The sequence below is a fragment of the Pseudophryne corroboree genome, chromosome 6 (genome assembly GCF_028390025.1).
Source record: "Pseudophryne corroboree isolate aPseCor3 chromosome 6, aPseCor3.hap2, whole genome shotgun sequence".
Lineage (NCBI taxonomy): Eukaryota > Metazoa > Chordata > Amphibia > Anura > Myobatrachidae > Pseudophryne > Pseudophryne corroboree.
Genome location: NC_086449.1, coordinates 535,685,210 through 535,710,080, shown reverse-complemented (window position 1 = coordinate 535,710,080; position 24,871 = coordinate 535,685,210). Strand labels below are relative to the sequence as shown.

The 24,871-nt window shown below is 48.2% G+C and overlaps 1 protein-coding gene across 5 annotated transcripts in view; it reads right to left on the bottom strand.

The window, feature by feature from the left end:
* EEA1 (early endosome antigen 1) overlaps positions 1–24,871 on the bottom strand; it is a 328,705-nt gene that overhangs the window by 136,250 nt on the left and 167,584 nt on the right. For all 5 annotated transcript variants that reach the window (XM_063927628.1, XM_063927626.1, XM_063927625.1 and 2 more), the window contains 2 exons: positions 18,667–18,786; positions 10,692–10,895 (listed from right to left, as the gene is read on the bottom strand). In XM_063927628.1, the coding sequence (XP_063783698.1) occupies positions 10,692–10,895; positions 18,667–18,786 (324 nt within the window). The remainder of the gene's footprint in view (positions 1–10,691; positions 10,896–18,666; positions 18,787–24,871) is intronic.

The window sequence follows — 24,871 nt, the reverse complement described above, 5'->3', positions numbered from 1 at the left end:
CGCTCCCCTCCCAGCGCCCTGCACCCTCAGTGACTGCCGTGTGAAGTGTGCTGAGAGGAAAATGGCGCACAGCTGCAGTGCTGTGCGCTACCTTTAGAAGACTGAGGAGTCTTCTGCCGCCGATTCTGGACCTCTTCTTGTTTCAGCATCTGCAAGGGGGCCGGCGGCGAGGCTCCGGTGACCATCCAGGCTGTACCTGTGATCGTCCCTCTGGAGCTGATGTCCAGTAGCCAAGAAGCCAATCCATCCTGCACGCAGGTGAGTTCACTTCTTCTCCCCTAAGTCCCTCGTTGCAGTGATCCTGTTGCCAGCAGGACTCACTGTAAAATAAAAAACCTAAGCTAAACTTTTCTAAGCAGCTCTTTAGGAGAGCCACCTAGATTGCACCCTTCTCGGCCGGGCACAAAAATCTAACTGAGGCTTGGAGGAGGGTCATAGGGGGAGGAGCCAGTGCACACCACCTGATCGGAAAGCTTTACTTTTTGTGCCCTGTCTCCTGCGGAGCCGCTATTCCCCATGGTCCTTTCAGGAACCCCAGCATCCACTAGGACGATAGAGAAAGGTAGATACAGTATTAGTCACAGAAATTGAGGACTGTAGAGTAATCTGTGAAAAGAAAGAAGGCTCATCCAGTGCATCAGGTGTCTGATGCAGGTCTAGTCAGATCTGCGGAGTATGTAGCAAAGTACAGATGTCTGGTACTTTGCATATGCACAAGAACCGTACTGTGCATGTGTATTATGGCTCTGCAACTTCAGACGCAGATCAACTGCAGACTTTCAGACGGCTGCCATTTGGGGGTGGCAACAGGCGCCATTTACCAAAACAGTTGCTTGTCGCCTCTGTTTCGGGGGAATGATGAGGCCAGGATCTTCATATGAAGACTTCCTGGCCTCTTTGTTGGATCTGCGGTGGCCGGCTTGCGCGACATCATAGGTCACACAGCCCATGGTGACGCAGGTGATCCGATGCGGTGTCCCAGGACACAGCACATACCCCTAATGCAAGCAGGAGGGGTCTACTTATATCAGACGCCTCCTGCTCCACTAACACATTGGCGCTAATGCTGCTGTTTTCATATAAGCAACAGCATTAGAACCTGCAACCACATCTGAATCAGGCCCCACCAGTGGTTAAACTTCCAGTAACTGAAGACTTAGGCTACCAAGGTCTTACTGATCGGGAATGGAAATGGTTAGTCCAGTCAGGGTGCAGCAATAACATTCCTCATTCAAAACTGTGTACCTTTATTCTCAGACACAGGTAATGTTTTGGGAAAAAAGCAACGATCACCTAGGATTAAGGCAGATGGCAACGGAGACCAACAGGTTGATGTTCCCATAAAGTTCACTTGTTTCTCTGAGCTATGCGATTGTTATTTATGAACAGCCCTCAATGGTGCAAAAGTACTCTAATAGCAACCAATTAGACACTTTTGTTTTCATTGCATTAAATTGTTGTAGACAGATAAAAGCTAATTGTTGATTGACTGTGATGGATTACTGCACAATGAGGGTCATTCCGAGTTGATCGCTAGCTGCTGTTGTTCGCAGCGTAGCGATCAGGCTAAAAATCGGCATTTCTGCGCATGCGTATGGTGCGCACTGCGCACGCGCGACGTACTTTCACAAAAGCCAATGCAGTTTTACACAAGGTCTAGCGAAGCTTTTCAGTCGCACTGCTGATCGTTGAGTGATTGACAGGAAGTGGGTGTTTCTGGGTGGTAACTGACCGATTTCGGGGAGTGTGTGTAAAAACGCAGGCGTGCCTGATAAAAACGCAGGAGTGGCTGGCCGAACGCAGGGCGTGTTTGTGACGTCAAAACAGGAACTAAATAGTCTGAAGTGATCGCAAGGTAGGAGTAGGTCTGCAGCTACTCTGAAACGGCACAATTTTTTTTGTAGCAGCGATGCGATCCTTTCGTTCGCACTTCTGCTAAGCTAAGATACACTCCCAGAGGGCGGCGGCTTAGCGTTTGCACTGCTGCTAAAAGCAGCTAGCGAGCGAACAACTCGGAATGAGGGCCAATGGCAGCTTTGATACATGTTGGGAAACAGCCATTCAATATTTCGATTTTCAGTTCCCTACAAGTGATAGCCAATTCCAGGAAGCGCAACTGAAATAATAATTTTAGACTGCCAAACTATGGGGTATATGCAATTCCGGGCGAATTGCGGCACTTTTTCGCCCGTTTTTAAATTCGACACAATTCGACCGTCGAATTCTGGCAGGTGGGTGCCGGAATTCGACATATTCAATAAAAAACGAATTTGACAGTCCCGCTGTCGAAAAACGGCCAATTTGACGGATTTTGATTAGATTTTTAAAAATGTTTAAAAAAACGGGAAAAAACCCGGAAAAAAATTGCGTGGGGTCCCCCCTCCTAAGCATAACCAACCTCGGGCTCTTTGAGCCGGTCCTGGTTGCCAAAAATAAGAATTTACTTACCGATAATTCTATTTCTCGTAGTCCGTAGTGGATGCTGGGAACTCCGTAAGGACCATGGGGAATAGCGGCTCCGCAGGAGACTGGGCACAAAAGTAAAGCTTTAGGACTACCTGGTGTGCACTGGCTCCTCCCCCTATGACCCTCCTCCAAGCCTCAGTTAGGATACTGTGCCCGGACGAGCGTACACAATAAGGAAGGATTTATGAATCCCGGGTAAGACTCATACCAGCCACACCAATCACACCGTACAACTTGTGATCTGAACCCAGTTAACAGCATGATAACAGAGGAGCCTCTGGATAGATGGCTCACAACAATAACCCGATTTAGTTAACAATAACTATGTACAAGTATTGCAGACAATCCGCACTTGGGATGGGCGCCCAGCATCCACTACGGACTACGAGAAATAGAATTATCGGTAAGTAAATTCTTATTTTCTCTGACGTCCTAGTGGATGCTGGGAACTCCGTAAGGACCATGGGGATTATACCAAAGCTCCCAAACGGGCGGGAGAGTGCGGATGACTCTGCAGCACCGAATGAGAGAACTCCAGGTCCTCCTCAGCCAGGGTATCAAATTTGTAGAATTTAGCAAACGTGTTTTCCCCTGACCAAGTAGCTGCTCGGCAAAGTTGTAAAACCGAGACCCCTCGGGCAGCCGCCCAAGATGAGCCCACCTTCCTTGTGGAATGGGCTTTTACAGATTTTGGCTGTGGCAGGCCTGCCACAGAATGTGCAAGCTGAATTGTATTACAGATCCAGCGAGCAATAGTCTGCTTAGAAGCAGGAGCACCCAGCTTGTTGGGTGCATACAGGATAAACAGCGAGTCAGATTTTCTGACTCCAGCCGTCCTGGAAACATATATTTTCAAGGCCCTGACTACGTCCAACAACTTGGAGTCCTCCAAGTCACTAGTAGCCGCAGGTACCACAATAGGTTGGTTCAGATGAAACACTGAAACCACCTTAGGGAGAAAATGAGGACGAGTCCTCAATTCCGCCCTGTCTGAATGGAAGATCAGATAAGGGCTTTTACAGGATAAAGCCCGCCAATTCTGACACGCGCCTGGCCGAGGCCAGGGCCAACAACATGACCACTTTCCATGTGAGATATTTTAACTCCACAGATTCAAGTGGTTCAACCCAATGTGACTTTAGGAACCCCAAAACTACATGGAGATCCCAAGGTGCCACTGGAGGCACAAAAGGAGGCTGTATATGCAGTACCCCTTTTACAAACGTCTGAACTTCAGGAACTGAAGCTAGTTCTTTCTGGAAGAAAATTGACAGGGCCGAAATTTGAACCTTAATGGACCCCAATTTTAGGCCCATAGAGACTCCTGTTTACAGGAAATGCAGGAATCGACCTAGTTGAAATTCCTCCATCGGGCCTTACTGGCCTCGCACCACGCAACATATTTTCGCCAAATGCGGTGATAATGCTTTGCGGTTACATCCTTCCTGGCTTGATCAGGGTAGGGATGACTTCATCCGGAATGCCTTTTTCCTTCAGGATCCGGCGTTCAACCGCCCTGCCGTCAAACGCAGCAGCGGTAAGTCTTGGAATAGACAGGGTCCTTGCTGGAGCAGGTCCCTTCTTAGAGGTAGAGGCCACGGGTCCTCCGTGAGCATCTCTTGAAGTTCCGGGTACCAAGTCCTTCTTGGCCAATCCGGAGCCACGAGTATATTCTTACTCCCCTCCGTCTTACAATTCTCAGTACTTTTGGTATGAGAGGAAGAGGAGGGAACACATACACTGACTGGTACACCCACGGTGTTACCAGAGCGTCCACAGCTATTGCCTGAGGGTCCCTTGACCTGGCGCAATACCTGTCCAATTTTTTTGTTTAGGCGGGACGCCATCATGTCCACCTTTGGTTTTTCCCAACGGTTTACAATCATGTGGAAGACTTCTGGGTGAAGTCCCCACTCTCCCGGGTGGAGGTCGTGCCTGCTGAGGAAGTCTGCTTCCCAGTTGTCCACTCCCGGAATGAACACTGCTGACAATGCTATCACATGATTTTCCGCCCAGCGAAAAATCCTTGCAGCTTCTGCCATTGCCCTCCTGCTTCTTGTGCCGCCCTGTCTGTTCACGTGGGCGACTGCCGTGATGTTGTCCGACTGGATCAGCACCGGCTGACCTTGAAGCAGAGGTCTTGCTTGGCTTAGGGCATTGTAAATGGCCCTTAGCTCCAAAATATTTATGTGAAGTGATGTCTCCAGGCTTGACCACAAGCCCTGGAAATTTCTTCCATGTGTGACTGCTCCCCAGCCTCGCAGGCTGGCATCCGTGGTCACCAGGACCCAGTCCTGAATGCCGAATCTGCGGCCCTCTAGAAGATGAGCACTCTGCAACCACCACAGGAGAGACACCCTTGTCTTTGGTGACAGGGTTATCCGCTGATGCATCTGAAGATGCGATCCGGACCATTTGTCCAGCAGGTCCCACTGGAAAGTTCTTGCGTGGAATCTGCCAAATGGAATTGCTTCGTAGGAAGCCACCATTTTTCCCAGGACCCTTGTGCACTGATGCACTGACACTTGGCCTGGTTTTAGGAGGTTTCTGACTAGTTCGGATAACTCCCTGGCTTTCTCTTCCGGGAGAAACACCTTTTTCTGGACTGTGTCCAGGATCATCCCTAGGAATAGAAGACGTGTCGTCGGGATCAGCTGCGATTTTGGAATATTGAGAATCCAACCGTGCTGCCGCAACACTACTTGAGATAGTGCTACCCCGACTACCAACTGTTCCCTGGATCTTGCCCTTATCAGGAGATCGTCCAAGTAAGGGATAACTAAAACTCCCTTCCTTCGAAGGAGTATCATCATTTCGGCCATTACTTTGGTAAAGACCCGGGGTGCCGTGGACAAACCAAACGGCAGCGTCTGAAACTGATAGTGACAGTTCTGTACCACAAACCTGAGGTACCCTTGGTGAGAAGGGTAAATTGGGACATGGAGATAAGCATCCTTGATGTCCAGAGACACCATATAATCCCCTTCTTCCAGGTTCGCAATCACCGCTCTGAGTGACTCCATCTTGAATTTGAACCTTTGTATGTAAGTGTTCAAGGATTTCAGATTTAAAATAGGTCTCAACGAGCCGTCCGGCTTCGGTACCACAAACAGCGTGGAATAATACCCCTTTCCCTGTTGTAGGAGGGGTACCTTGATTATCAACTGCTGGGAATACAGCTTGTGAATGGCTTCCAATACCGCCTCCCTGTCGGAGGGAGACGTCGGTAAAGCAGACTTTAGGAAACGGCGAAGGGGAGACGTCTCGAATTCCAATTTGTACCCCTGAGATACCACCTGAAGGATCCAGGGGTCCACCTGTGAGTGAGCCCACTGCACGCTGAAATTTTTGAGACGGGCCCCCACCGTGCCTAAGTCCGCTTGTAAAGCCCCAGCGTCATGCTGAGGACTTGGCAGAAACGGGAGAGGGCTTCTGTTCCTGGGAACGGGCTGTTTTCTGACAGAAATGGACAGCGCACTTACTCTTGATGCCAGTCGGCAAATATCCCTCTGTGCATCACGCATATATAGAAATGCATCTTTTAAATGCTCTATAGTCAGTAATATACTGTCCCTATCTAGGGTATCAATATTGTCAGTCAGGGAATCCGACCAAGCCACCCCAGCACTGCACATCCAGGCTGAGGCGATTGCTGGTCGCAGTATCACACCCGTGTGAGTGTATATACATTTTTAGGATATTTTCCTGCTTTCTTTCAGCAGGTTCCTTAAGGGCGGCCGTCTCCGGGGACGGTAGTGCCACCTGTTTAGACAAGCGTGTGAGCGCTTTATCCACCCTAGGGGGTGTTTCCCAACGTGCCCTATCCTCTGGCGGGAAGGGGTATGATGCTAATAACTTTTTAGGAATTAACAGTTTTTATCGGGGGAAACCCACGCTTCATCACACACTTCATTTAATTCCTCAGATGCAGGAAAAACTACAGGCAGTTTTTTCTCACCCAACATAATACCCTTTTTAGTGGTACTGGTATTATCAGAAATATGTAAAACATTTTCCATAGCCTCAATCATGTAACGTGTGGCCCTACTGGAAGTCACATTCGTCTCTTAATCGTCGACACTGGAGTCAGTATCCGTGTCGGCGTCTGTATCTGCCATCTGAGGTAACTGGCGTTTTAGAGCCCCTGATGGCTTTTGAGACACCTGGACAGGCACAGGCTGAGTAGCCGGCTGTCTCATGTCATCAATCTTTTGTAAAGAGCTGACACTGTCACGTAATTCCTTCCATAAGCTCAGCCACTCAGGTGTCGACTCCCTAGGGGGTGACATCTCCATTACAGGCAATTGCTCCGCCTCCACACCATTTTCCTCCTCATACATGTCGACACAATCGTACCGACACACAGCACACACACAGGGAATGCTCTGATAGAGGACAGGACCCCACTAGCCCTTTGGGGAGACAGAGGGAGAGTATGCCAGCACACACCAGAGCGCTATATATATACAGGGATAACCTTATAGAAGTGTTTTTCCCCTTATAGCTGCTGTTTTATTAATACTGCGCCTAATTAGTGCCCCCCTCTCTTTTTTAACCCCTTTCTGTAGTGTAGTAACTGCGGGGGAGAGCCAGGGAGCTTCCCTCCAACGGAGCTGTGAGAGAAAATGGCGCCAGTGTGCTGAGGAGATAGGCTCCGCCCCTTTTTTGCTGACTTTTCTCCCGCATTTTTATGGATTCTGGCAGGGGTTAAAATACATCCATATAGCCCTGGGGGTTATATGTGATGTATGTTTGCCAGCCAAGGTGTTTTTATTGCTGCTCAGGGCGCCCCCCCCCCCAGCGCCCTGCACCCTCAGTGACTGCAGTGTGAGGTGTGTATGAGGAGCAATGGCGCACAGCTGCAGTGCTGTGCGCTACCTTGGTGAAGACTGATGTCTTCTGCCGCCGATTTTCCGGACCTCTTCTTGCTTCTGGCTCTGTAAGGGGGCCGGCGGCGCGGCTCTGGGACCGGACTCCGAGGCTGGGCCTGTGTTCGGTCCCTCTGGAGCTAATGGTGTCCAGTAGCCAAGAAGCCCAAGCTGGCTGCAAGCAGGCAGGTTCGCTTCTTCTCCCCTTAGTCCCTCGATGCAGTGAGCCTGTTGCCAGCAGGTCTCACTGAAAATAAAAAACCTAAAACTAAACTTTCACTAAGAAGCTCAGGAGAGCCCCTAGTGTGCACCCTTCTCGGCCGGGCACAAAAATCTAACTGGGGCTTGGAGGAGGGTCATAGGGGGAGGAGCCAGTGCACACCAGGTAGTCCTAAAGCTTTACTTTTGTGCCCAGTCTCCTGCGGAGCCGCTATTCCCCATGGTCCTTACGGAGTTCCCAGCATCCACTAGGACGTCAGAGAAATACGGGGGGGGGGGGGAAATGACAGGGGATCCCCCGTATTTTAACAACCAGCACCGGGCTCTGCGCCTGGTCCTGGTGCAAAAAATACGGGGGACAAAAAGAGTAGGGGTCCCTCGTATTTTTTGTACAAGCAGCGGGCTCCACTAGCTGGACAGATAATGCCACAGCCGGGGGTCACTTTTATACAGCGCCCTGCGGCATGGCATTAAATACCCAACTAGTCACCCCTGGCCGGGGTACCCTGGAGGAGTGGGGACCCCTTCAATCAAGGGGGTCCCCCCCCCAGCCACCCAAGGGCCAGGGGTGAAGCTCGAGGCTGTGCCCCCCCATCCAAGGGCTGCGGATGGGGGGCTGATAGCCTTGTTGAAAATGTAAGAATATTGTTTTTTGCAGAAGAACTACAAGTCCCAGCAAGCCTCCCCCGCAAGACGGTACTTGGAGAATCACAAGTACCAGCATGTGCGGGGGGGGGGGGGGGGGCTAACGCGCCCGCTGGTACCTGTACTTCTACTGCAAAAAAAATTCTTAAATAAAAACAGGACACAGACACCGTTAAAGTATAACTTTATTACATTAATGCCGACACACATACTTACCTATGTTGACACACCGACTCAGGCCACGTCTCCAATGTCGACGTCCGGCGTACCTGAAAATAAAATTATACTCACCTGATCCAGTGTCCAGTTCTTTTATTGTAATCCACGTACTTGGCAAAACAAAAAAACGCATTTACCCGAACCAGACGGACTGAAAGGGGTCCCATGTTTACACATGGGACCCCTTTCCCCGAATGCAGAGACCCCCCGTGACTCCTGTCACAGAAAGTCCCTTCTGCCAATCAGGAAGCGCCACTTCGTGGCACTCTCCTGATTGGCTTTGCGCGTCTGAGCTGGCAGACAGCGCATCGCACAGCTCCCTCCATTAGTTTCAATGGTGGGAACTTTGCGGTCAGCGGTGGGGTTACCCGCGGTCAGCCGCTGACCACGGGTGACCTCACCGCAAAGTTCCCACCATTGAAGATAATGGAGGGGGCTGTGCGATGCGCGTCTGACAGCTCCGACGCGCATACAGCCAATCAGGAGAGTGCCACGAAGTGGCGCTTCCTGATTAGCTGAAGGGACCCTCTGTGACAGTACTCACAGGGGGTCTCTGCATTCGGGGAAAGGGGTCCCATGTGTAAACATGGGACCCCTTTCAGTCCGTCTGGTTCGGGTAAATGCGTTTTTTTTGTTTTGCCAAGTACGTGGATTATAATAAAAGAACTGGACACTGGATCAGGTGAGTATAATTTTATTTTCAGGTACCCCAGACGTCGACATTGGAGACTAGGCCAGAGTCGGCGTGTCAACATAGGTAAGTATGTGTGTCGGTGTGCATGTATGTAATAAAGTTATACTTTCACGGTGTCTGTGTCCTGTTTTTATTTGGGTATTTTTTTTGCAGTAGAACTACAGGTACCAGCGGGCCCGTTGCCCACCCCCATGCTGGTACTTGTGGTTCTCCAAGTACCGGCTTGCGGGGGAGGCTTGCTGGGACTTGTAGTTCTTCTGCAAAATCCAATATTCTTACATTTTTACACATGGCTATCAGCCCCCCATCCACAGCCCTTGGATGGGGGGGGGGGGGGGGGGGGAGACAGCCTCAGGCTTTACCCCTGGCCCTTGGGTGGCTGGGGGGAGGACCCCTTGATTGAAGGGGTCCCCACTCCTCCAGGGTAGCCCGGCCAGGGGTGACTAGTTGGGTATTTAATGCCACGGCCGCAGGGCGCTGTATAAAAGTGACCCCCGGCTGTGGCATTATCTGTCCAGCTAGTGGAGCCCGGTGCTGGTACAAAAAATACAGGGGACTCCTAACTCTTTTTGTCCCCCGTATTTTTTGCACCAGGACCAGGCGCAGAGCCTGGTGCTAGTTGTTAAAATACGGGGGATCCCCTGTCATTTTTTCCCCCCGTATTTTGGCAACCAGGACCGGCTCAAAGAGCCCGAGGCTGGTTATGCTTAGGAGGGGGGACCCCACGCATTTTTTCCCCCTGATTTTTACACCATTCCATAAAAAAAAAAAAAATAAGAATATTTTTAAAAATATATAAATAATACTTGTGCCTCCTAAATAGACAAACCAAGTACCTAATCCATTCTAATATAAATAGATATGCTATTACCAATAAAAAAAAACACAAAAAAAAACATGTTTTTAAAAAATTTTATTAGATTCCGCCAGCAAAGTGTGGTGGATTGAAAATGACGAATTTACTGTCTAAAAGCACTGTTGTCGAATTTACAATCTTCAATTGAATATACTTTTGTCGAAATGCCGCATTTGTACCATTGCAGAAATGTCGAATTTGACAAATGTCGAATTTCAAAAAGTCGAATTTGGAATGGCCGTTTTTTTGGCGAAAAGTACTGTATTGCATTGTCAAATTTTTTTTGGGGCGAAAATGTCCCGTTTTTCTACATTTTCGGGAATTCGACCGCAATTGCATATACCCCTATGTGTGAAAATTTAGATTTTCTCAGGTCTAAAAAGACCTACATCCCTCTGAAAAACAGATATATGCTTGCAAGTTTTACCCAATCACCTACCTTTTTACTAAAATATCAGTCCATGCACATAGTTACAGTAGCTACAGGTTTGGAACCAATTCAAATATTAAGCTAAAATTCAGTTTGTACCTTTGGATGCACAACCTAGGACATTAGTGTATATGCAGGCATCAGAAATGGGCAATCACAGCTCTGGCTTTGGAAACTAACCCCATTGTAAAGTTTGTTTGGTGAACACTGGTAATTCTATATTTAACATAGGTTATCCTAAGGGAACCACCTCTGCAATTGGTTTCCATATTTATCTGTGCTCCAGACGTATACCTGTTCCTGCAGAGTGTGGTTCTTCTCTTGTAGTTGGTTGAGGACAGCAGTTTCTCCTTCTCCTGCTTGAATTTTGGCACACAGGTCTTCCCTCTCCTTCTCAAGTACAGAGATATTCTTTTTGCTCTTTTCCAGCAAGGCCTCAAGGTTTTGAATTTTTTGGTCTTTGTCCCCAATCTGACGTAATACCTGTTCCAAATCATTCTGGAGAGAAAAAAAACAAGTGAGGCACATGTTGAAATAAAAAATGGAGGACTTACTGGTCAAAAATGGAAACTATAGTTAAATTATTACAGTACATTAAACCAAATACTAAAAGTATGAACACATTACATCATTAAAATAAGATCATGGCGAAGAGAAGAAATTAAAAAGGAGAATTTTGGTACTTCCCTATAAATCCCTTTTTCGGAAGCCATGGGGGACACTGTCACAATTTCAAGACTGTGGGGTGATGATGATCGCTTACAGGGAGCTGGCACTTTAAATAATCTAATTAGTGAAACAGGCTCCTCTCCCTCTATCCCCCATCATCCCTCAGTTATGAATTAGCCGAGAGGAGACGGGAACAAGAGAACAGAACTATACGAGGAAAGAGAGCACATAACAATTAAACAGAACAGAATAACAATGAAGGCAAGAGAACAGCGACGGGTGGGCGACAAGTGTCACCTATGGCTTCCGAAAAAAGGGATTTATCAGTAAGTACCAAAATCCTCCTTTTTCTTTCAGCCACTAGGGGATACTGGCACAACTTCAAGACCATGGGGACGTCCTAAAGTTTCCCCTCTGGGCGGGAAATCGCTGAGGAACTTGCAAAACAAGACGGCCAAACCGCGAAGAAGAAGCCGCAAAAGTATCAAACTTGTAGAATTTACAAAATGTATGAATACTGGACCAAGTGGCTGCTCTACAGAGTTGAGACGTGGTAGCCCCCTACTAGTGGCCCAGGAAGACCCAACTGAGTGTGTAGAGTGGGCCGCAATGGATAACAGAGGTCGTCTAGATTGGTGTAGATAGGCTTGAAGATTAGTCAACCGAATCCAGCGGGCCACTGTCTGCTTAGTAGCAGGCCATCCAAGACGCGGAATATCATAAAGCATCAGTCTTACGTAATGGTGCTGTCCATTCCACGTAAATCTTCAATGTTTTCACTACATCCAGAGAAGGTGTCCCTGAGTCCTCCTGCAAGGATGGTACCACAATAGGATGATTGATATGAAAAGCCAACATGACCTTGAGAAGAAAGGAAGCATGTGTTCTCAACTCCGCACTATCAGGGTGAAAAATTAAGTAGGGAGGCTTACAAGACAAGGCACTTAATTCAGAAACCCTCCGGGCTGAAGCTATGGCTAGTAGAAAAACAGTCTTCCAAGTAAGATAGTTAAGAACTGCTTCTTCCAAGGGTTCAAAACAGGGTGATTAAATAATCCAGCACCAGATTTAAATCCCAAGGAGCTGTAGGAGGAACAAATGGAGATTGTACCCGAAGGACCCCTTGTAGGAAAGCTTACACATCCGGTAGGAGCGCTAGGCGTTTCTGAAAGAAAACCTATAAGGCAGATATCTGATCTTTCAAGGATCCTAGACGAAGCCCGGAATCTAAACCTGCCTGAAGAAAAAGCAAGAACCGTGAGAGACGAAAAGAATCTGATTGAAACCCTTTCCAGCCACACCAAGAGATATAAGACCGCCAGATGCGATTGTAATGGGCTGCCGTAACCAGTTTTCGTGCCCGCAACATTGTGGGGATCACACATTCCGGAATTCCTTTCCTTTTCAGGATGTTTGCCTCAATAGCGATCCAGTTAAACGTAGCCGTATTAAATCTGGATGCACGAAGGGCCCTTGTTGGAGAAGATCCGGACGCAGAGGAAGAGACCAGCGATCATCCGCTAGAAGAAGGCGCAGGTCTGAATACCAAGCCCTCCGAGGCCAATCTGGTGTCACCAGGATCACAGTAATTGACTCCTGTTTGATGCGCTTGAGAATTTGAGACAATAGAGGGAACGGAGGAAACACAAACTATGTCGTACGGCTAAGGCACAGCCAGGGTGTCCACAGTTTCCACTTGAGGATCCCAGGTTCTGGAGATGTATCTTGGAAGCTGATGATTGAGACGGGATGCCTTGAGATCCACGTCTGGACACCCCCAACATTGTATCAGATCGTTGAACACTGCTGGGTGAAGTGCCCATTCTCCTGGATGTAGATCCTGGTGGCTGAGGTAGTCTGATTCCCAATTGTCCACTCCTGGAATGAATATCGCTGAAAGAATTACTGCATTGTGTTCTGCCCATGTAGAATACGTGACATCTCTCGCATTGCTTGGCGACTGCGAGTTCCGCCTTGTTTGTTTACAGCAGTCGCATTGTCTGACTGAACTTTTACCACCTTGTATCGAAGAATGTGGGCGGCTTGTACCAGCGCATTGTAGATCGCTCTCAGTTTCAACACATTTATAGGCAAAAGCGATTCTTGAGGAGACCAGTGGCCCTGAAGATGGGAGTCCAACACAACCGCGTCCCAACCTCTGAGGCTGGCATCAGTCGTGAGGACCGTCCAGTCCCATACCCCGAACAGTCTGCCCGCAGTGAGATTGTGCAGCTGGAGCCAACAAAGAAGCGAAAGTCGTGTCTCTTGATTTAGCTGAACTAACTGTTCAAGGTGTAGATGCGACCCCGACCATTGATGTAACAGATCCAGCTGGAAAGGATGGGAATGAAAACGGCCGAACTCCAGAGTTTCGAAAGCCGCTACCATTTTCCTAAGCAAACAAATGCATAAATGGACTGATACCAGTCGTGGCTTGAGAACAGCTTGGACCAGCCTCTGTATACTCAGAGCTTTATCTTGGAGTAGAAAAACTTTCTGTACTTTGGTGTCCAGGATCACACCGAGAAACTGGATATGCTATGACGGCTGAAGGTAGGATTTTCAAAAATTGATTATCCATCCGTGTTCCACTAACACATTGGCCGAAATTTACTAAGATGGGAGTTCTATTTAAGATGGGATGTTACCCATAGCAACCAATCAGATTCTACTTCTCATTTATCTAGCACCTTCTAGAAGATAATACCTGGAATCTGATTGGTTGCTATGGGTAACATCCCATCTTAAATAGAACTCCCATCTTAGTAAATTTACCCTATTGTATGTTAATAGAGCATGCTACTGGAGAAAAAGATCGGATGGAGCTTTGAGGACGAGGTCATCTAGGTATGGTATTATTGTGACACCCAATGATCTGATGTGAGCAATCATCACCGACATGACCTCGGTAAACACCCTGGGTGCTGTGGACAGACTGAATGGTAAGGATCTGAACTGAAATGATTCTGTTGAATCGCGAACCTGAGAAACGCTTGGTGAGGTTCCCAGATCGGAATGTGGAGATATGCTTCCTTGATGTCTAGAGATATCATGAATTCCTTGGGTTCCAGGCTCGAAATCACTGAATTGAGTGACTCCATCTTGAAATCGGTAATAAGACAGAAACTGATTTAATGATTTCAGATTCAGAATTGGTCGTACAGTACCGCCTGGTTTTGGTACTATGATAAGATTTGAATAGTAACCCTTCTTTCGTTAAAGCAGTGGTACCAGCATTAACACAGCCGATTCCACCAAGGACTGTATTGCACCTTGAAGGGCCAAACGTTTGTACAGAAGAATTGGAAGACTTGTCGTAAAATATTTCTTTGGCGGCAAAGCTTCAAAATCTAACTTGTACCCTGGGGAGATGATATTGCAAATCCACGCATTGTCTGATATCTTGAATCAGGCATCCTGAAAGTTTCAAAACCGCGCTCCGACCATACTTGGGCCCCAGTGGGAAGGGAGACCATAATGCCACGGTAGTTTTTGCAGGCTTTGGGTCCTGACGGCGAGCAACAACTGGTTGCTTGCCGCAACATTTACCTCACAAGGGTGTATTTCTACCGCATCCTCTAAAAGGTTGAGTGGAACGAAAAGGACCGAAAGGAGGTTCCAGTATAAGAGCGCTTAGGCGGTGGCGCAAGGGTTGGCAAGAAGGTAGATTTACCAACCCATAGCCTGAGAAATTAACGAGTGTAGTTCTTTTCCAAAAACAATGTCAGCTGTAAACGGAAGCACTTACACCACTCTCTTTGACTCAGTGTCCACAAAGAACTCTTCTGGCTGCAATAGTTGCTGCCGAGATCCTTGAATTTACTTCACGATATCTCTTGCCGCTTCTCCTAGATATATAGCCGATTCCTTAATATGTTCCGCTAAGATCACTACTTCTTCTAATAGAACTCCCTCTTGTAAATCCTTTATCAATTTAGTGGCCCAATGCTCCACTGCCTTGTTCACCCAGGAACTTACCAAGGTTGGTCTAAGTGAGACACCTGCGGCTGAATAGATAGACTTCAACATGGTGTCCAGCTTCCGGTCAGACGGGTTTTTCAATGAAGTTGCTCCTGGATCCAGTAATGCTGTCTTCTTGGACAATCTGGATAGAGAGGAGTCCACTCAAGGTGACTTCTCCCATTTATCCATCATAGCCGAAGGAAACTAATAAATACTGAGGAATCTTTTGGGCATCTGAAACCGCTTATCCGGATTTTTCCATGCCTCAGTCAGCTGATCATCAAGTTTCTTTGAAAAGGGATAAGTGACCGTTGAACGCTATTTTCAACCAAATAATGCAGTATCTGGTGAATCCGGTGTCGTTGTCTCAGAAATGTTCAAAACTTGTCTTATAGTCAAAATAAGAGGTTCAACCCCTTGAGAAGGTTCCACCGTAACTTCGCTGTCCGCTTCAGTTATTTCGCCCAACTCACCATCGTCCTCTTCGGCTTTGTCCTGAGAGAGAAGCTCTTCCCCGGATTCATCGGACTGAAGAATTACTGGTATTGGGCGTTTTAGTCTTAGCCACCATATGCGGTTGTTTACTGGACGTGTCCAAGCTTTTTGGGAGACCTTCTACCGACTTGGCTAGCCCTGCCACCCAGAGTGGTTCCATAGCAATGGAGGGTACCTCATTTTGAGGCATAGCCCTAACCGTCTCATGAGTCTTATGTAAGGAAGCCACCTCAGTATGTAATTGTGAGATGGTTCCTGTGAGCGCTACCGCCCACGGGGGAAAATCTGCGTCCTGGGACAGATCAACTAAAGTAACCTCCGAAGCAGATGCCTTACATAGGGAGGAATCGTCTGTGTGGGATTTTTTTTTACACTTTGCACAGATGAACAATTTTTGTGACACCTTACTCGCTGGTCCCTTGCCTGCTATTGTGACGGACACGGTGGAGACACAGACAATTGATACAAACACTCTCAATAATATATACAGAGAGAAAAAGAGAGCGGAATATCAGAAGGATAGAGGGAGGTATAATATTGTAATGAATCCCCTATTCTAAATCCCCTCAGCCACCAGCCTGTATTTTGTGCAGGCTCCTCGGTTTCTGTCAGTCTGTAGTAATATGCACCTGTCTCTGCTTACAGTGCAGATTCCTGAGGAGAGAAGAAACAATGGGGCTGATTCAGACCTGAACAGTGGATCAGGTCAGAACTGCACATGCGCCAGCGCCGCAGTTCGCCGGCGCATGGTAGACAGCCGACGGCTGTCGTAGCCCTGCGATCGCCTCTGCCCGATTGACAGGCAAAGGCAGTCGCTGAGCGGGAGAAGGCAGGGCGGCGGCATTTAGTCGCCATTTAGGGGACGTGGTCCGGGCAACGAAGGCGTGTTGGGACCGTTGGGGGATCGTGATGTCACACGCAGCTGCTGCGGCACGTGCAGCGACGAGTAGCTCCCTGCCAGCACGCAGGAGCTGCATTGGCTGGGAGCTACTCCTAAAGTACAAAAGCATCGCCACTGTGCGATGCTTTTGTACTTGTGTGACGGGGCAGGGACTGACACACGGGGCGGGCTAGCCCTGTGCTGGGTGTCCCCCCCCCGCATGTCGGTGTGACAGATCGTAGATGTGCTAAATTTAGTACATCCATGATCAGGTCTGAATTAGCCCCAATGTTACCATTGACTGAGCAGAGCAAGGCGCTTTTGATTGACAGGTTAAAAACCCGCCAACTCCGCCACCCCTCATATGCAGAGGCACCCATTCACCAGGTCCCCAAGTGCAATTTTGAGTGTGCCTCAAGAATTAGTAAATTATTTGTGTCCCTGTTATGCCATAAATCCATTCCCATGTTTGGGCAAGCATCAGTGGCTGCAGCTGGGATTCGAATTATGCTGCAGCACTGTCCAAAACCGCTGTGTTATCTTTGTCAGCGCGGCAGCACAGGACCAAGAGGAGGGGCGGGCGCTGACGCTGCTGGACGCGGCCGCTCACAAGAACACACTATTCTTTTTCCCCTTCATGCTGCCACGTTGAGAACTATCAGCGCGGCAGTTCAGGTGAACCTTCCAGCACTCTCGGATACATAGCGGGAGAAATGCTCGCCGGCCGCCTAATTCACCCCGCATTGCCGCGCTGTGTACTGTCAGCACGGCAGTGTAGAAGGGGATACACATGTAGAGAAGGAAGGTGGCGCCGCTGCGCAGGACGCGGGTGCCGCTGTGCTCCCAAAAGGAGCTAACTCACCAATACAGATGCCCCAGGATGCGGCTTATTCAGGAGGGACAGGGCTTCTCTGATAAGTGCTGTTCCTATTGCTTCTAAACACTGCTGGTGTGTTACCCGGACCCCACTTCTCTCATAAGTGGCGAAGGGTTCCTGAGGCAAAAGGGAACTAATTCCCTATAAGAATGTTGAAATAAAATTAAAGTAAAAGTATAAGTCACTGAGCAGGAGCTCAGTCAGCAGTGACCAGCTCCCTCGGCACAAATTCGAAACTGAGGGTTGATGGGGGATAGAGGGGGAGGAGCCTGTTTCACTTCTTAGATTATTTAAAGTGCCAGCTACCTGTAAGCCACCATCACCCCACGTGAATTGTCCCGAAACGCATTGCAGCAGGAGATTGGAGTGTATCCCAAATCCGGACGGTATTAGGCTGACCAGACGGAAGCGTTACGTGGACTGAGGAGACGGGTTCCGGAGCCAGTCATCCTACACATACATCTTAAGGCCCATATTACGCGGACATCTGGTAATCCTCTATCTTAACCATTACGCACTGCATGGGTTATTTTTATGAAGGAACACCATTTTGTCTTATATGTTTTCTATGCTGACTACTGAAGCTTTTGTCATATTAAATGTCCCTATAAATATACTACACTATATACTATCCATATTTTCTTTTTTATATGGTATTTATTTGAAATTCATCCGCAAATGAATGTGAAGTATTAAAGGGAAGTATATTGTATCTATTTTTACTCATTTTAGCGCACCCTATTGGACCTTCTTTTGCATGTTCTAGATACACTTTGGTAAAGGGAATACCACTGGTCTTAAGGGGGTTGCTGCTACTATTGATTTGAGTTGGCGCCACGGTGGCTCCTTAGATCTATTTGTTATCAACCAGAACTTCAACTCAACCAAATCAAAGTTTTGTAAATCTGTTAAATCCATAATCCGATCCAAATGACGGATCAGATTATAGCGACTATGAGAGGATACTGGTGAATCACCTGTCAGAAAGTCTGCACTTCCAATAACAACTGTTTTCTGTTCATTATCAATCTAATCTGGCATGCTGATAAATGTTGTTGAACTGTGAATGGTCAGTGTGTGAGGTAGCCTTTCAAGTGCGCTATATGGGGCATCCTAATCTCATTCAATTCAGCTACTCACGCAAATGGCCAAATTTGATGCAAAATCTGTCACTTTGCTCCTGGGCTCTGCACATGTAGCCAGTTTATTAAACTCCTGAAATATTTCCATAAATTTCAGACTGTTCCAAACCAAACATGGATGATCCCTACTCATGTCTTGATTTAGATTTTTGTCTTCGTGTTCCTGTAATCCGCCTAGCACACGGTCTCTTTGTACCCATTTACATGACTTATAGCTTTAGATAATTCAGTAATAAATGTTACCTGCGCTTCTCTCAGTTTAGATGTAGTGGTCTGCTGAAGTGTTTGCTGCTCCTGGTGCTGCTGTCTTATCTTCTCCAGCTGATGCTGTAGGTCAGTTGTTGTAGAGGTTCTCTCTTTCAGCTACAGATTAAAAAAAAAAATCTAACAAACCTACTGAAACTCATTTACTCTATGAGCAATAAAATAAATGGCCTGATGTTGATCATCAATCATGGCTGAAGTGTTGGCGACTAAATTATACAATATGCAAATGGGATAACAGCTGTCCAGACATGGCTACAAAAATGTTTACAAACAAGCAGAAAATATAAAAAGATCTCAGAGCCCTCAGCTATATACGACGGTTCCTCACCACTTACATATGTAAAGTTGGGGGGCTGACAGGATAAAACACGTCTGGGTAAATCTAAAATGATATTCCAATAGACCAGCACATTATATTTAATAGTGAAACAAAATCTTTATTCCAATGCATACCCTAGGACTTTTCTCGTTTGTCTCAGGACACACCATAAAGGAAAGGTCAACCCTTAAAGCAGTGTTTTTCAACTGCTGTGCTGCAGCACACTAGGTGTGCCGCCGTCTGCCAGAGATGCCGCTGCCGCCCACCAAAGATGCCACTGCCGCCCACCAGAGAGACCTGCGCCGCCCGCCAGAGATGCCAGCATGGCTGCCACCGCAATTAGTAGCCGGCTCGGGAGTGCTGTGCACTTCAGCGAGCCACCCATGACCTATGGTGAGTCATAGGTCACGCATGATACATCACATTCTGGCCTGGAGTGCCCACCCCAGCACACCCACTGCTGCTCTGTGCTGCTGCTGCTCCTCCGCGCTGCTGCCACTGCCGCTGCCTGGTCCATCCCCTCAGTGCTCCTCACTTCTCCCACCACTGGGAAAGATTTAACAGCTACAGGTTATTTATATATATTTTTTTAATGATGTATGTGTGGAATTACTGTGGGGTGGGGGCAGACATTGCGTGGAATTACTATGGGGGGGCAGTGTGTGGAATTACTGGGGGGGTGCAGTGAGTGGAATTTCTATTGAGGGGGCAGTGTGACTTTACTGTGGGGGACAATGTTTATGCAATATGGAGTTGTGCATATATGAAGTGGCAATTTGTTCTGCTGGTGGGGAATTTTAGACGTGGTCCTGATGACTCCTGCATTATACAGTTATAAAATAAGAATTTACTTACCGATAATTCTATTTCTCGTAGTCCGTAGTGGATGCTGGGACTTCCGTAAGGACCATGGGGAATAGCGGCTCCGCAGGAGACTGGGCACAAAAGTAAAAGCTTTAGACTAGCTGGTGTGCACTGGCTCCTCCCCCTATGACCCTCCTCCAAGCCTCAGTTAGGATACTGCGCCCGGACGAGCGTACATAATAAGGAAGGATTTTGAATCCCGGGTAAGACTCATACCAGCCACACCAATCACACCGTACAACCTGTGATCTGAACCCAGTTAACAGTATGATAAACGTAGGAGCCTCTGAAAAGATGGCTCACAACAATAAACAACCCGATTTTTTTGTAACAATAACTATATACAAGTATTGCAGACAATCCGCACTTGGGATGGGCGCCCAGCATCCACTACGGACTACGAGAAATAGAATTATCGGTAAGTAAATTCTTATTTTCTCTGACGTCCTAGTGGATGCTGGGACTTCCGTAAGGACCATGGGGATTATACCAAAGCTCCCAAACGGGCGGGAGAGTGCGGATGACTCTGCAGCACCGAATGAGAGAACTCCAGGTCCTCCTCAGCCAGGGTATCGAATTTGTAAAATTTTGCAAACGTGTTTGCCCCTGACCAAGTAGCTGCTCGGCAAAGTTGTAAAGCCGAGACCCCTCGGGCAGCCGCCCAAGATGAGCCCTCTTTCCTTGTGGAATGGGCTTTAACAGATTTTGGCTGTGGCAGTCCTGCCACAGAATGTGCAAGCTGAATTGTACTACAAATCCAACGAGCAATCGTCTGCTTAGAAGCAGGAGCACCCAGCTTGTTGGGTGCATACAGGATAAACAGCGAGTCAGATTTTCTGACTCCAGCCGTCCTGGAAACATATATTTTCAGGGCCCTGACTACGTCCAACAACTTGGAGTCCTCCAAGTCCCTAGTAGCCGCAGGCACCACAATAGGTTGGTTCATGTGAAACGCTGAAACCACCTTAGGGAGAAATTGAGGACGAGTCCTCAATTCTGCCCTGTCTGAATGAAAAATTAGGTAAGGGCTTTTATATGACAAAGCCGCCAATTTTGAGACACGCCTGGCTGACGCCAGAGCTAACAGCATGACCACCTTCCATGTGAGATATCTTAATTCCACAGTGGTGAGTGGTTCAAACCAATGTGATTTTAGGAACCCTAAAACTACATTGAGATCCCAAGGTGCCACTGGTGGCACAAAAGGAGGCTGTATATGCAGTACCCCCTTGACAAACGTCTGAACTTCAGGCACTGAAGCCAGTTCTTTCTGGAAGAAGATCGACAGGGCCGAAATCTGAACCTTAATTGATCCTAATTTTAGGCCCATAGACAGTCCTGCTTGCAGGAAATGCAGGAAACGACCCAGTTGAAATTCCTCTGTGGGGGCCTTCTTGGCCTCACACCACGCAACATATTTTCGCCAAATGCGGTGATAATGTTTCGCGGTTACATCCTTCCTGGCTTTGATCAGGGTAGGGATGACTTCATCTGGAATGCCTTTTTCCATCAGGATCCGGCGTTCAACCGCCATGCCGTCAAACGCAGCCGCGGTAAGTCTTGGAACAGACAAGGTCCCTGCTGGAGCAGGTCCTTTCTTAGAGGTAGAGGCCACGGGTCCTCCGTGAGCATCTCTTGCAGTTCCGGGTACCAAGTTCTTCTTGGCCAATCCGGAGCCACGAGTATAGTTCTTACTCCTCTCCTTCTTATGAACACTGCTGACAGTGCCACCACATGATTTTCCGCCCAGCAGAGAATCCTTGCAGCTTCTGCCATTGCCCTCCTGCTTCTTGTGCCGCCCTGTCTGTTGACGTGAGCGACTGCCGTGATGTTGTCCGATTGGATCAATACCGACTGACCCTGAAGCAGAGGCCTTGCTTGACTTAGGGCATTGTAAATGGCCCTTAGTTCCAGAATATTTATGTGAAGAGACGTTTCCATGCTTGACCACAAGCCCTGGAAATTTCTTCCCTGTGTGACTGCTCCCCAGCCTCTCAGACTGGCATCCGTGGTCACCAGCATCCAATCCTGAATGCCGAATCTGCGGCCCTCTAGAAGATGAGCACTCTGTAACCACCACAGGAGAGACACCCTTGTCCTTGGAGATAGGGTTATCCGCTGATGCATCTGAAGATGCGATCCGGACCATTTGTCCAGCAGATCCCACTGAAAGGTTCTTGCATGGAATCTTCCGAATGGAATTGCTTCGTAAGAAGCCACCATTTTTCCCAGGACTCTCGTGCATTGATGCACTGACACTTGGCCTGGTTTTAGGAGGTTCCTGACTAGCTCGGATAACTCCCTGGCCTTCTCCTCCGGGAGAAACACCTTTTTCTGGACTGTGTCCAGAATCATCCCCAGGAACAGTAGACGTGTTGTTGGAATCAGCTGTGATTTTGGGATATTTAGAATCCACCCGTGCTGACGTAGCACTACCTGAGACAGTGCTACTCCGAACTCTAACTGTTTCCTGGATCTTGCCCTTATCAGGAGATCGTCCAAGTAAGGGATAATTAAGACGCCTTTTCTTCGAAGAAGAATCATCATTTCGGCCATTACCTTGGTAAAGACCCGGGGTGCCGTGGACAATCCAAACGGCAGCGTCTGAAACTGATAATGACAGTTTTGAACCACAAACCTGAGGTACCCCTGGTGAGAAGGGAAGATTGGGACATGGAGATAAGCATCTTTGATGTCCAGAGATACCATATAGTCCCCTTCTTCCAGGTTCGCTATCACTGCTCTGAGTGATTCCATCTTGAATTTGAACCTTTTTATGTAAGTGTTCAAGGATTTTAGATTTAAAATTGGTCTCACCGAGCCGTCCGGCTTCGGTACCACAAACAGCGTGGAATAATACCCCTTTCCCTGTTGTAGGAGGGGTACCTTGATTATCACCTGCTGGGAATACAGCTTGTGAATAGCTTCCAATACTGCCTCCCTGTCGGAGGGAGACGTTGGAAGAGCAGACTTCAGGAATCGGCGAGGGGGAGACATCTCGAATTCCAATTTGTACCCCTGTGATACTACCTGCAGGATCCAGGGGTCCACTTGCGAGTGAGCCCACTGCGCGTTGAAATTTTTGAGACGGGCCCCCACCGTGCCTGAGTCCGCTTGTAAAGCCCCAGCGTCATGCTGAAGACTTGGCAGAAGCGGGGGAGGGCTTCTGCTCCTGGGAAGAGGCTGCCTGGTGCAGTCTTTTTCCCCTTCCTCTGCCCCGGGGCAGAAATGAGTGGCCTTTTGCCCGCTTGTTCTTATAGGAACGAAAGGACTGAGTTTGAAAAGACGGTGTCTTTTTCTGCTGAGAGGTGACCTGGGGTAAAAAGGTGGACTTTCCAGCCGTTGCCGTGGCCACCAGGTCTGATAGACCGACCCCAAATAACTCCTCCCCTTTATACGGCAATACTTCCATATGTCGTTTGGAATCTGCATCACCTGACCACTGTCGCGTCCATAACGCCCTTCTGGTAGAAATGGACATCGCACTCACTCTTGATGCCAGGGTGCAAATATCCCTCTGTGCATCTCGCATATATAGTAAAGCATCCTTTAAATGCTCTATAGTTAATAAAATACTGTCCCTATCCAGGGTATCAATATTTTCAGTCAGGGAATCCGACCAAGCCACTCCAGCACTGCACATCCAGGCTGAGGCGATTGCTGGTCGCAGTATAACACCAGTATGTGTGTATATACCTTTTAGGATATTTTCCAGCCTTCTATCAGCTGGTTCCTTGAGGGCGGCCGTATCAGGAGACGGTAACGCCACTTGTTTTGATAAGCGTGTGAGCGCCTTATCTACCCTAGGGAGTGTTTCCCAACGTGCCCTAACCTCTGGCGGGAAAGGGTATAGTGCCAATAATTTGTTAGAAATCAGCAGTTTTTTATCGGGGGAAACCCACGCTTTATCACACACCTCATTTAATTCCTCTGATTCAGGAAAAACTACTGGTAGTTTTTTCACACCCCACATAATACCCTTTTTTGTGGTACTTGTAGTGTCAGAAATGTTCAATGCCTCCTTCATTGCCGTGATCATGTAACGTGTGGCCCTACTGGACATTACGTTTGTCTCCTCACCGTCGACACTGGATTCAGTATCCGTGTCTGGGTCTGTGTCGACCATCTGAGGTAACGGGCGTTTTAGCGCCCCTGACGGTGTCTGAGACGCCTGAACAGGCACTAACTGATTTGCCGGCTGTCTCATGTCGTCAACAGTTTTTTGCAAAGTGCTGACATTGTCACGTAATTCTTTAAATACGACCATCCAGTCAGGTGTCGACTCCCTAGGGGGTGACATCACTAACACAGGCAATTGCTCTGCTTCCACATCATTTTCCTCCTCATACATGTCGACACAATCGTACCGACACCCAGCACACACACAGGGAATGCTCTGATAGAGGACAGGACCCCACTAGCCCTTTGGGGAGACAGAGGGAGAGTTTGCCAGCACACACCAGAGCGCTATATATATACAGGGATAACCTTATATAAGTGTTACTCCCTGTTATAGCTGCTGTATTTATATATTAGCTGCCAATAGTGCCCCCCCTCTCTGTTTTACCCTGTTTCTGTAGTGCAGGACTGCAGGGGAGAGTCAGGGAGCCGTCCTTCCAGCGGAGCTGTGAAAGAAAATGGCGATTGTGTGCTGAGGAGAAAGGCTCCGCCCCCTTCACGGCGGCCTTTTCTCCCGCTTTTTTCAGGAAAACTGGCAGGGGTTAAATGCATCCATATAGCCCAGGAGCTATATGTGATGCATTTCTTTAGCCATATAAGGTTTTTACAGTGTTTTATTGCGTCTCAGGGCGCTCCCCCCCAGCGCCCTGCACCCTCAGTGACCGGAGTGTGAAGTGTGCCGAGAGCAATGGCGCACAGCTGCAGTGCTGTGCGCTACCTTATTTGAAGACAGGAACGTCTTCTGCCGCCGATTTCTCCGGACCTCTTCGCTCTTCTGGCTCTGTAAGGGGGCCGGCGGCGCGGCTCCGGGACCCATCC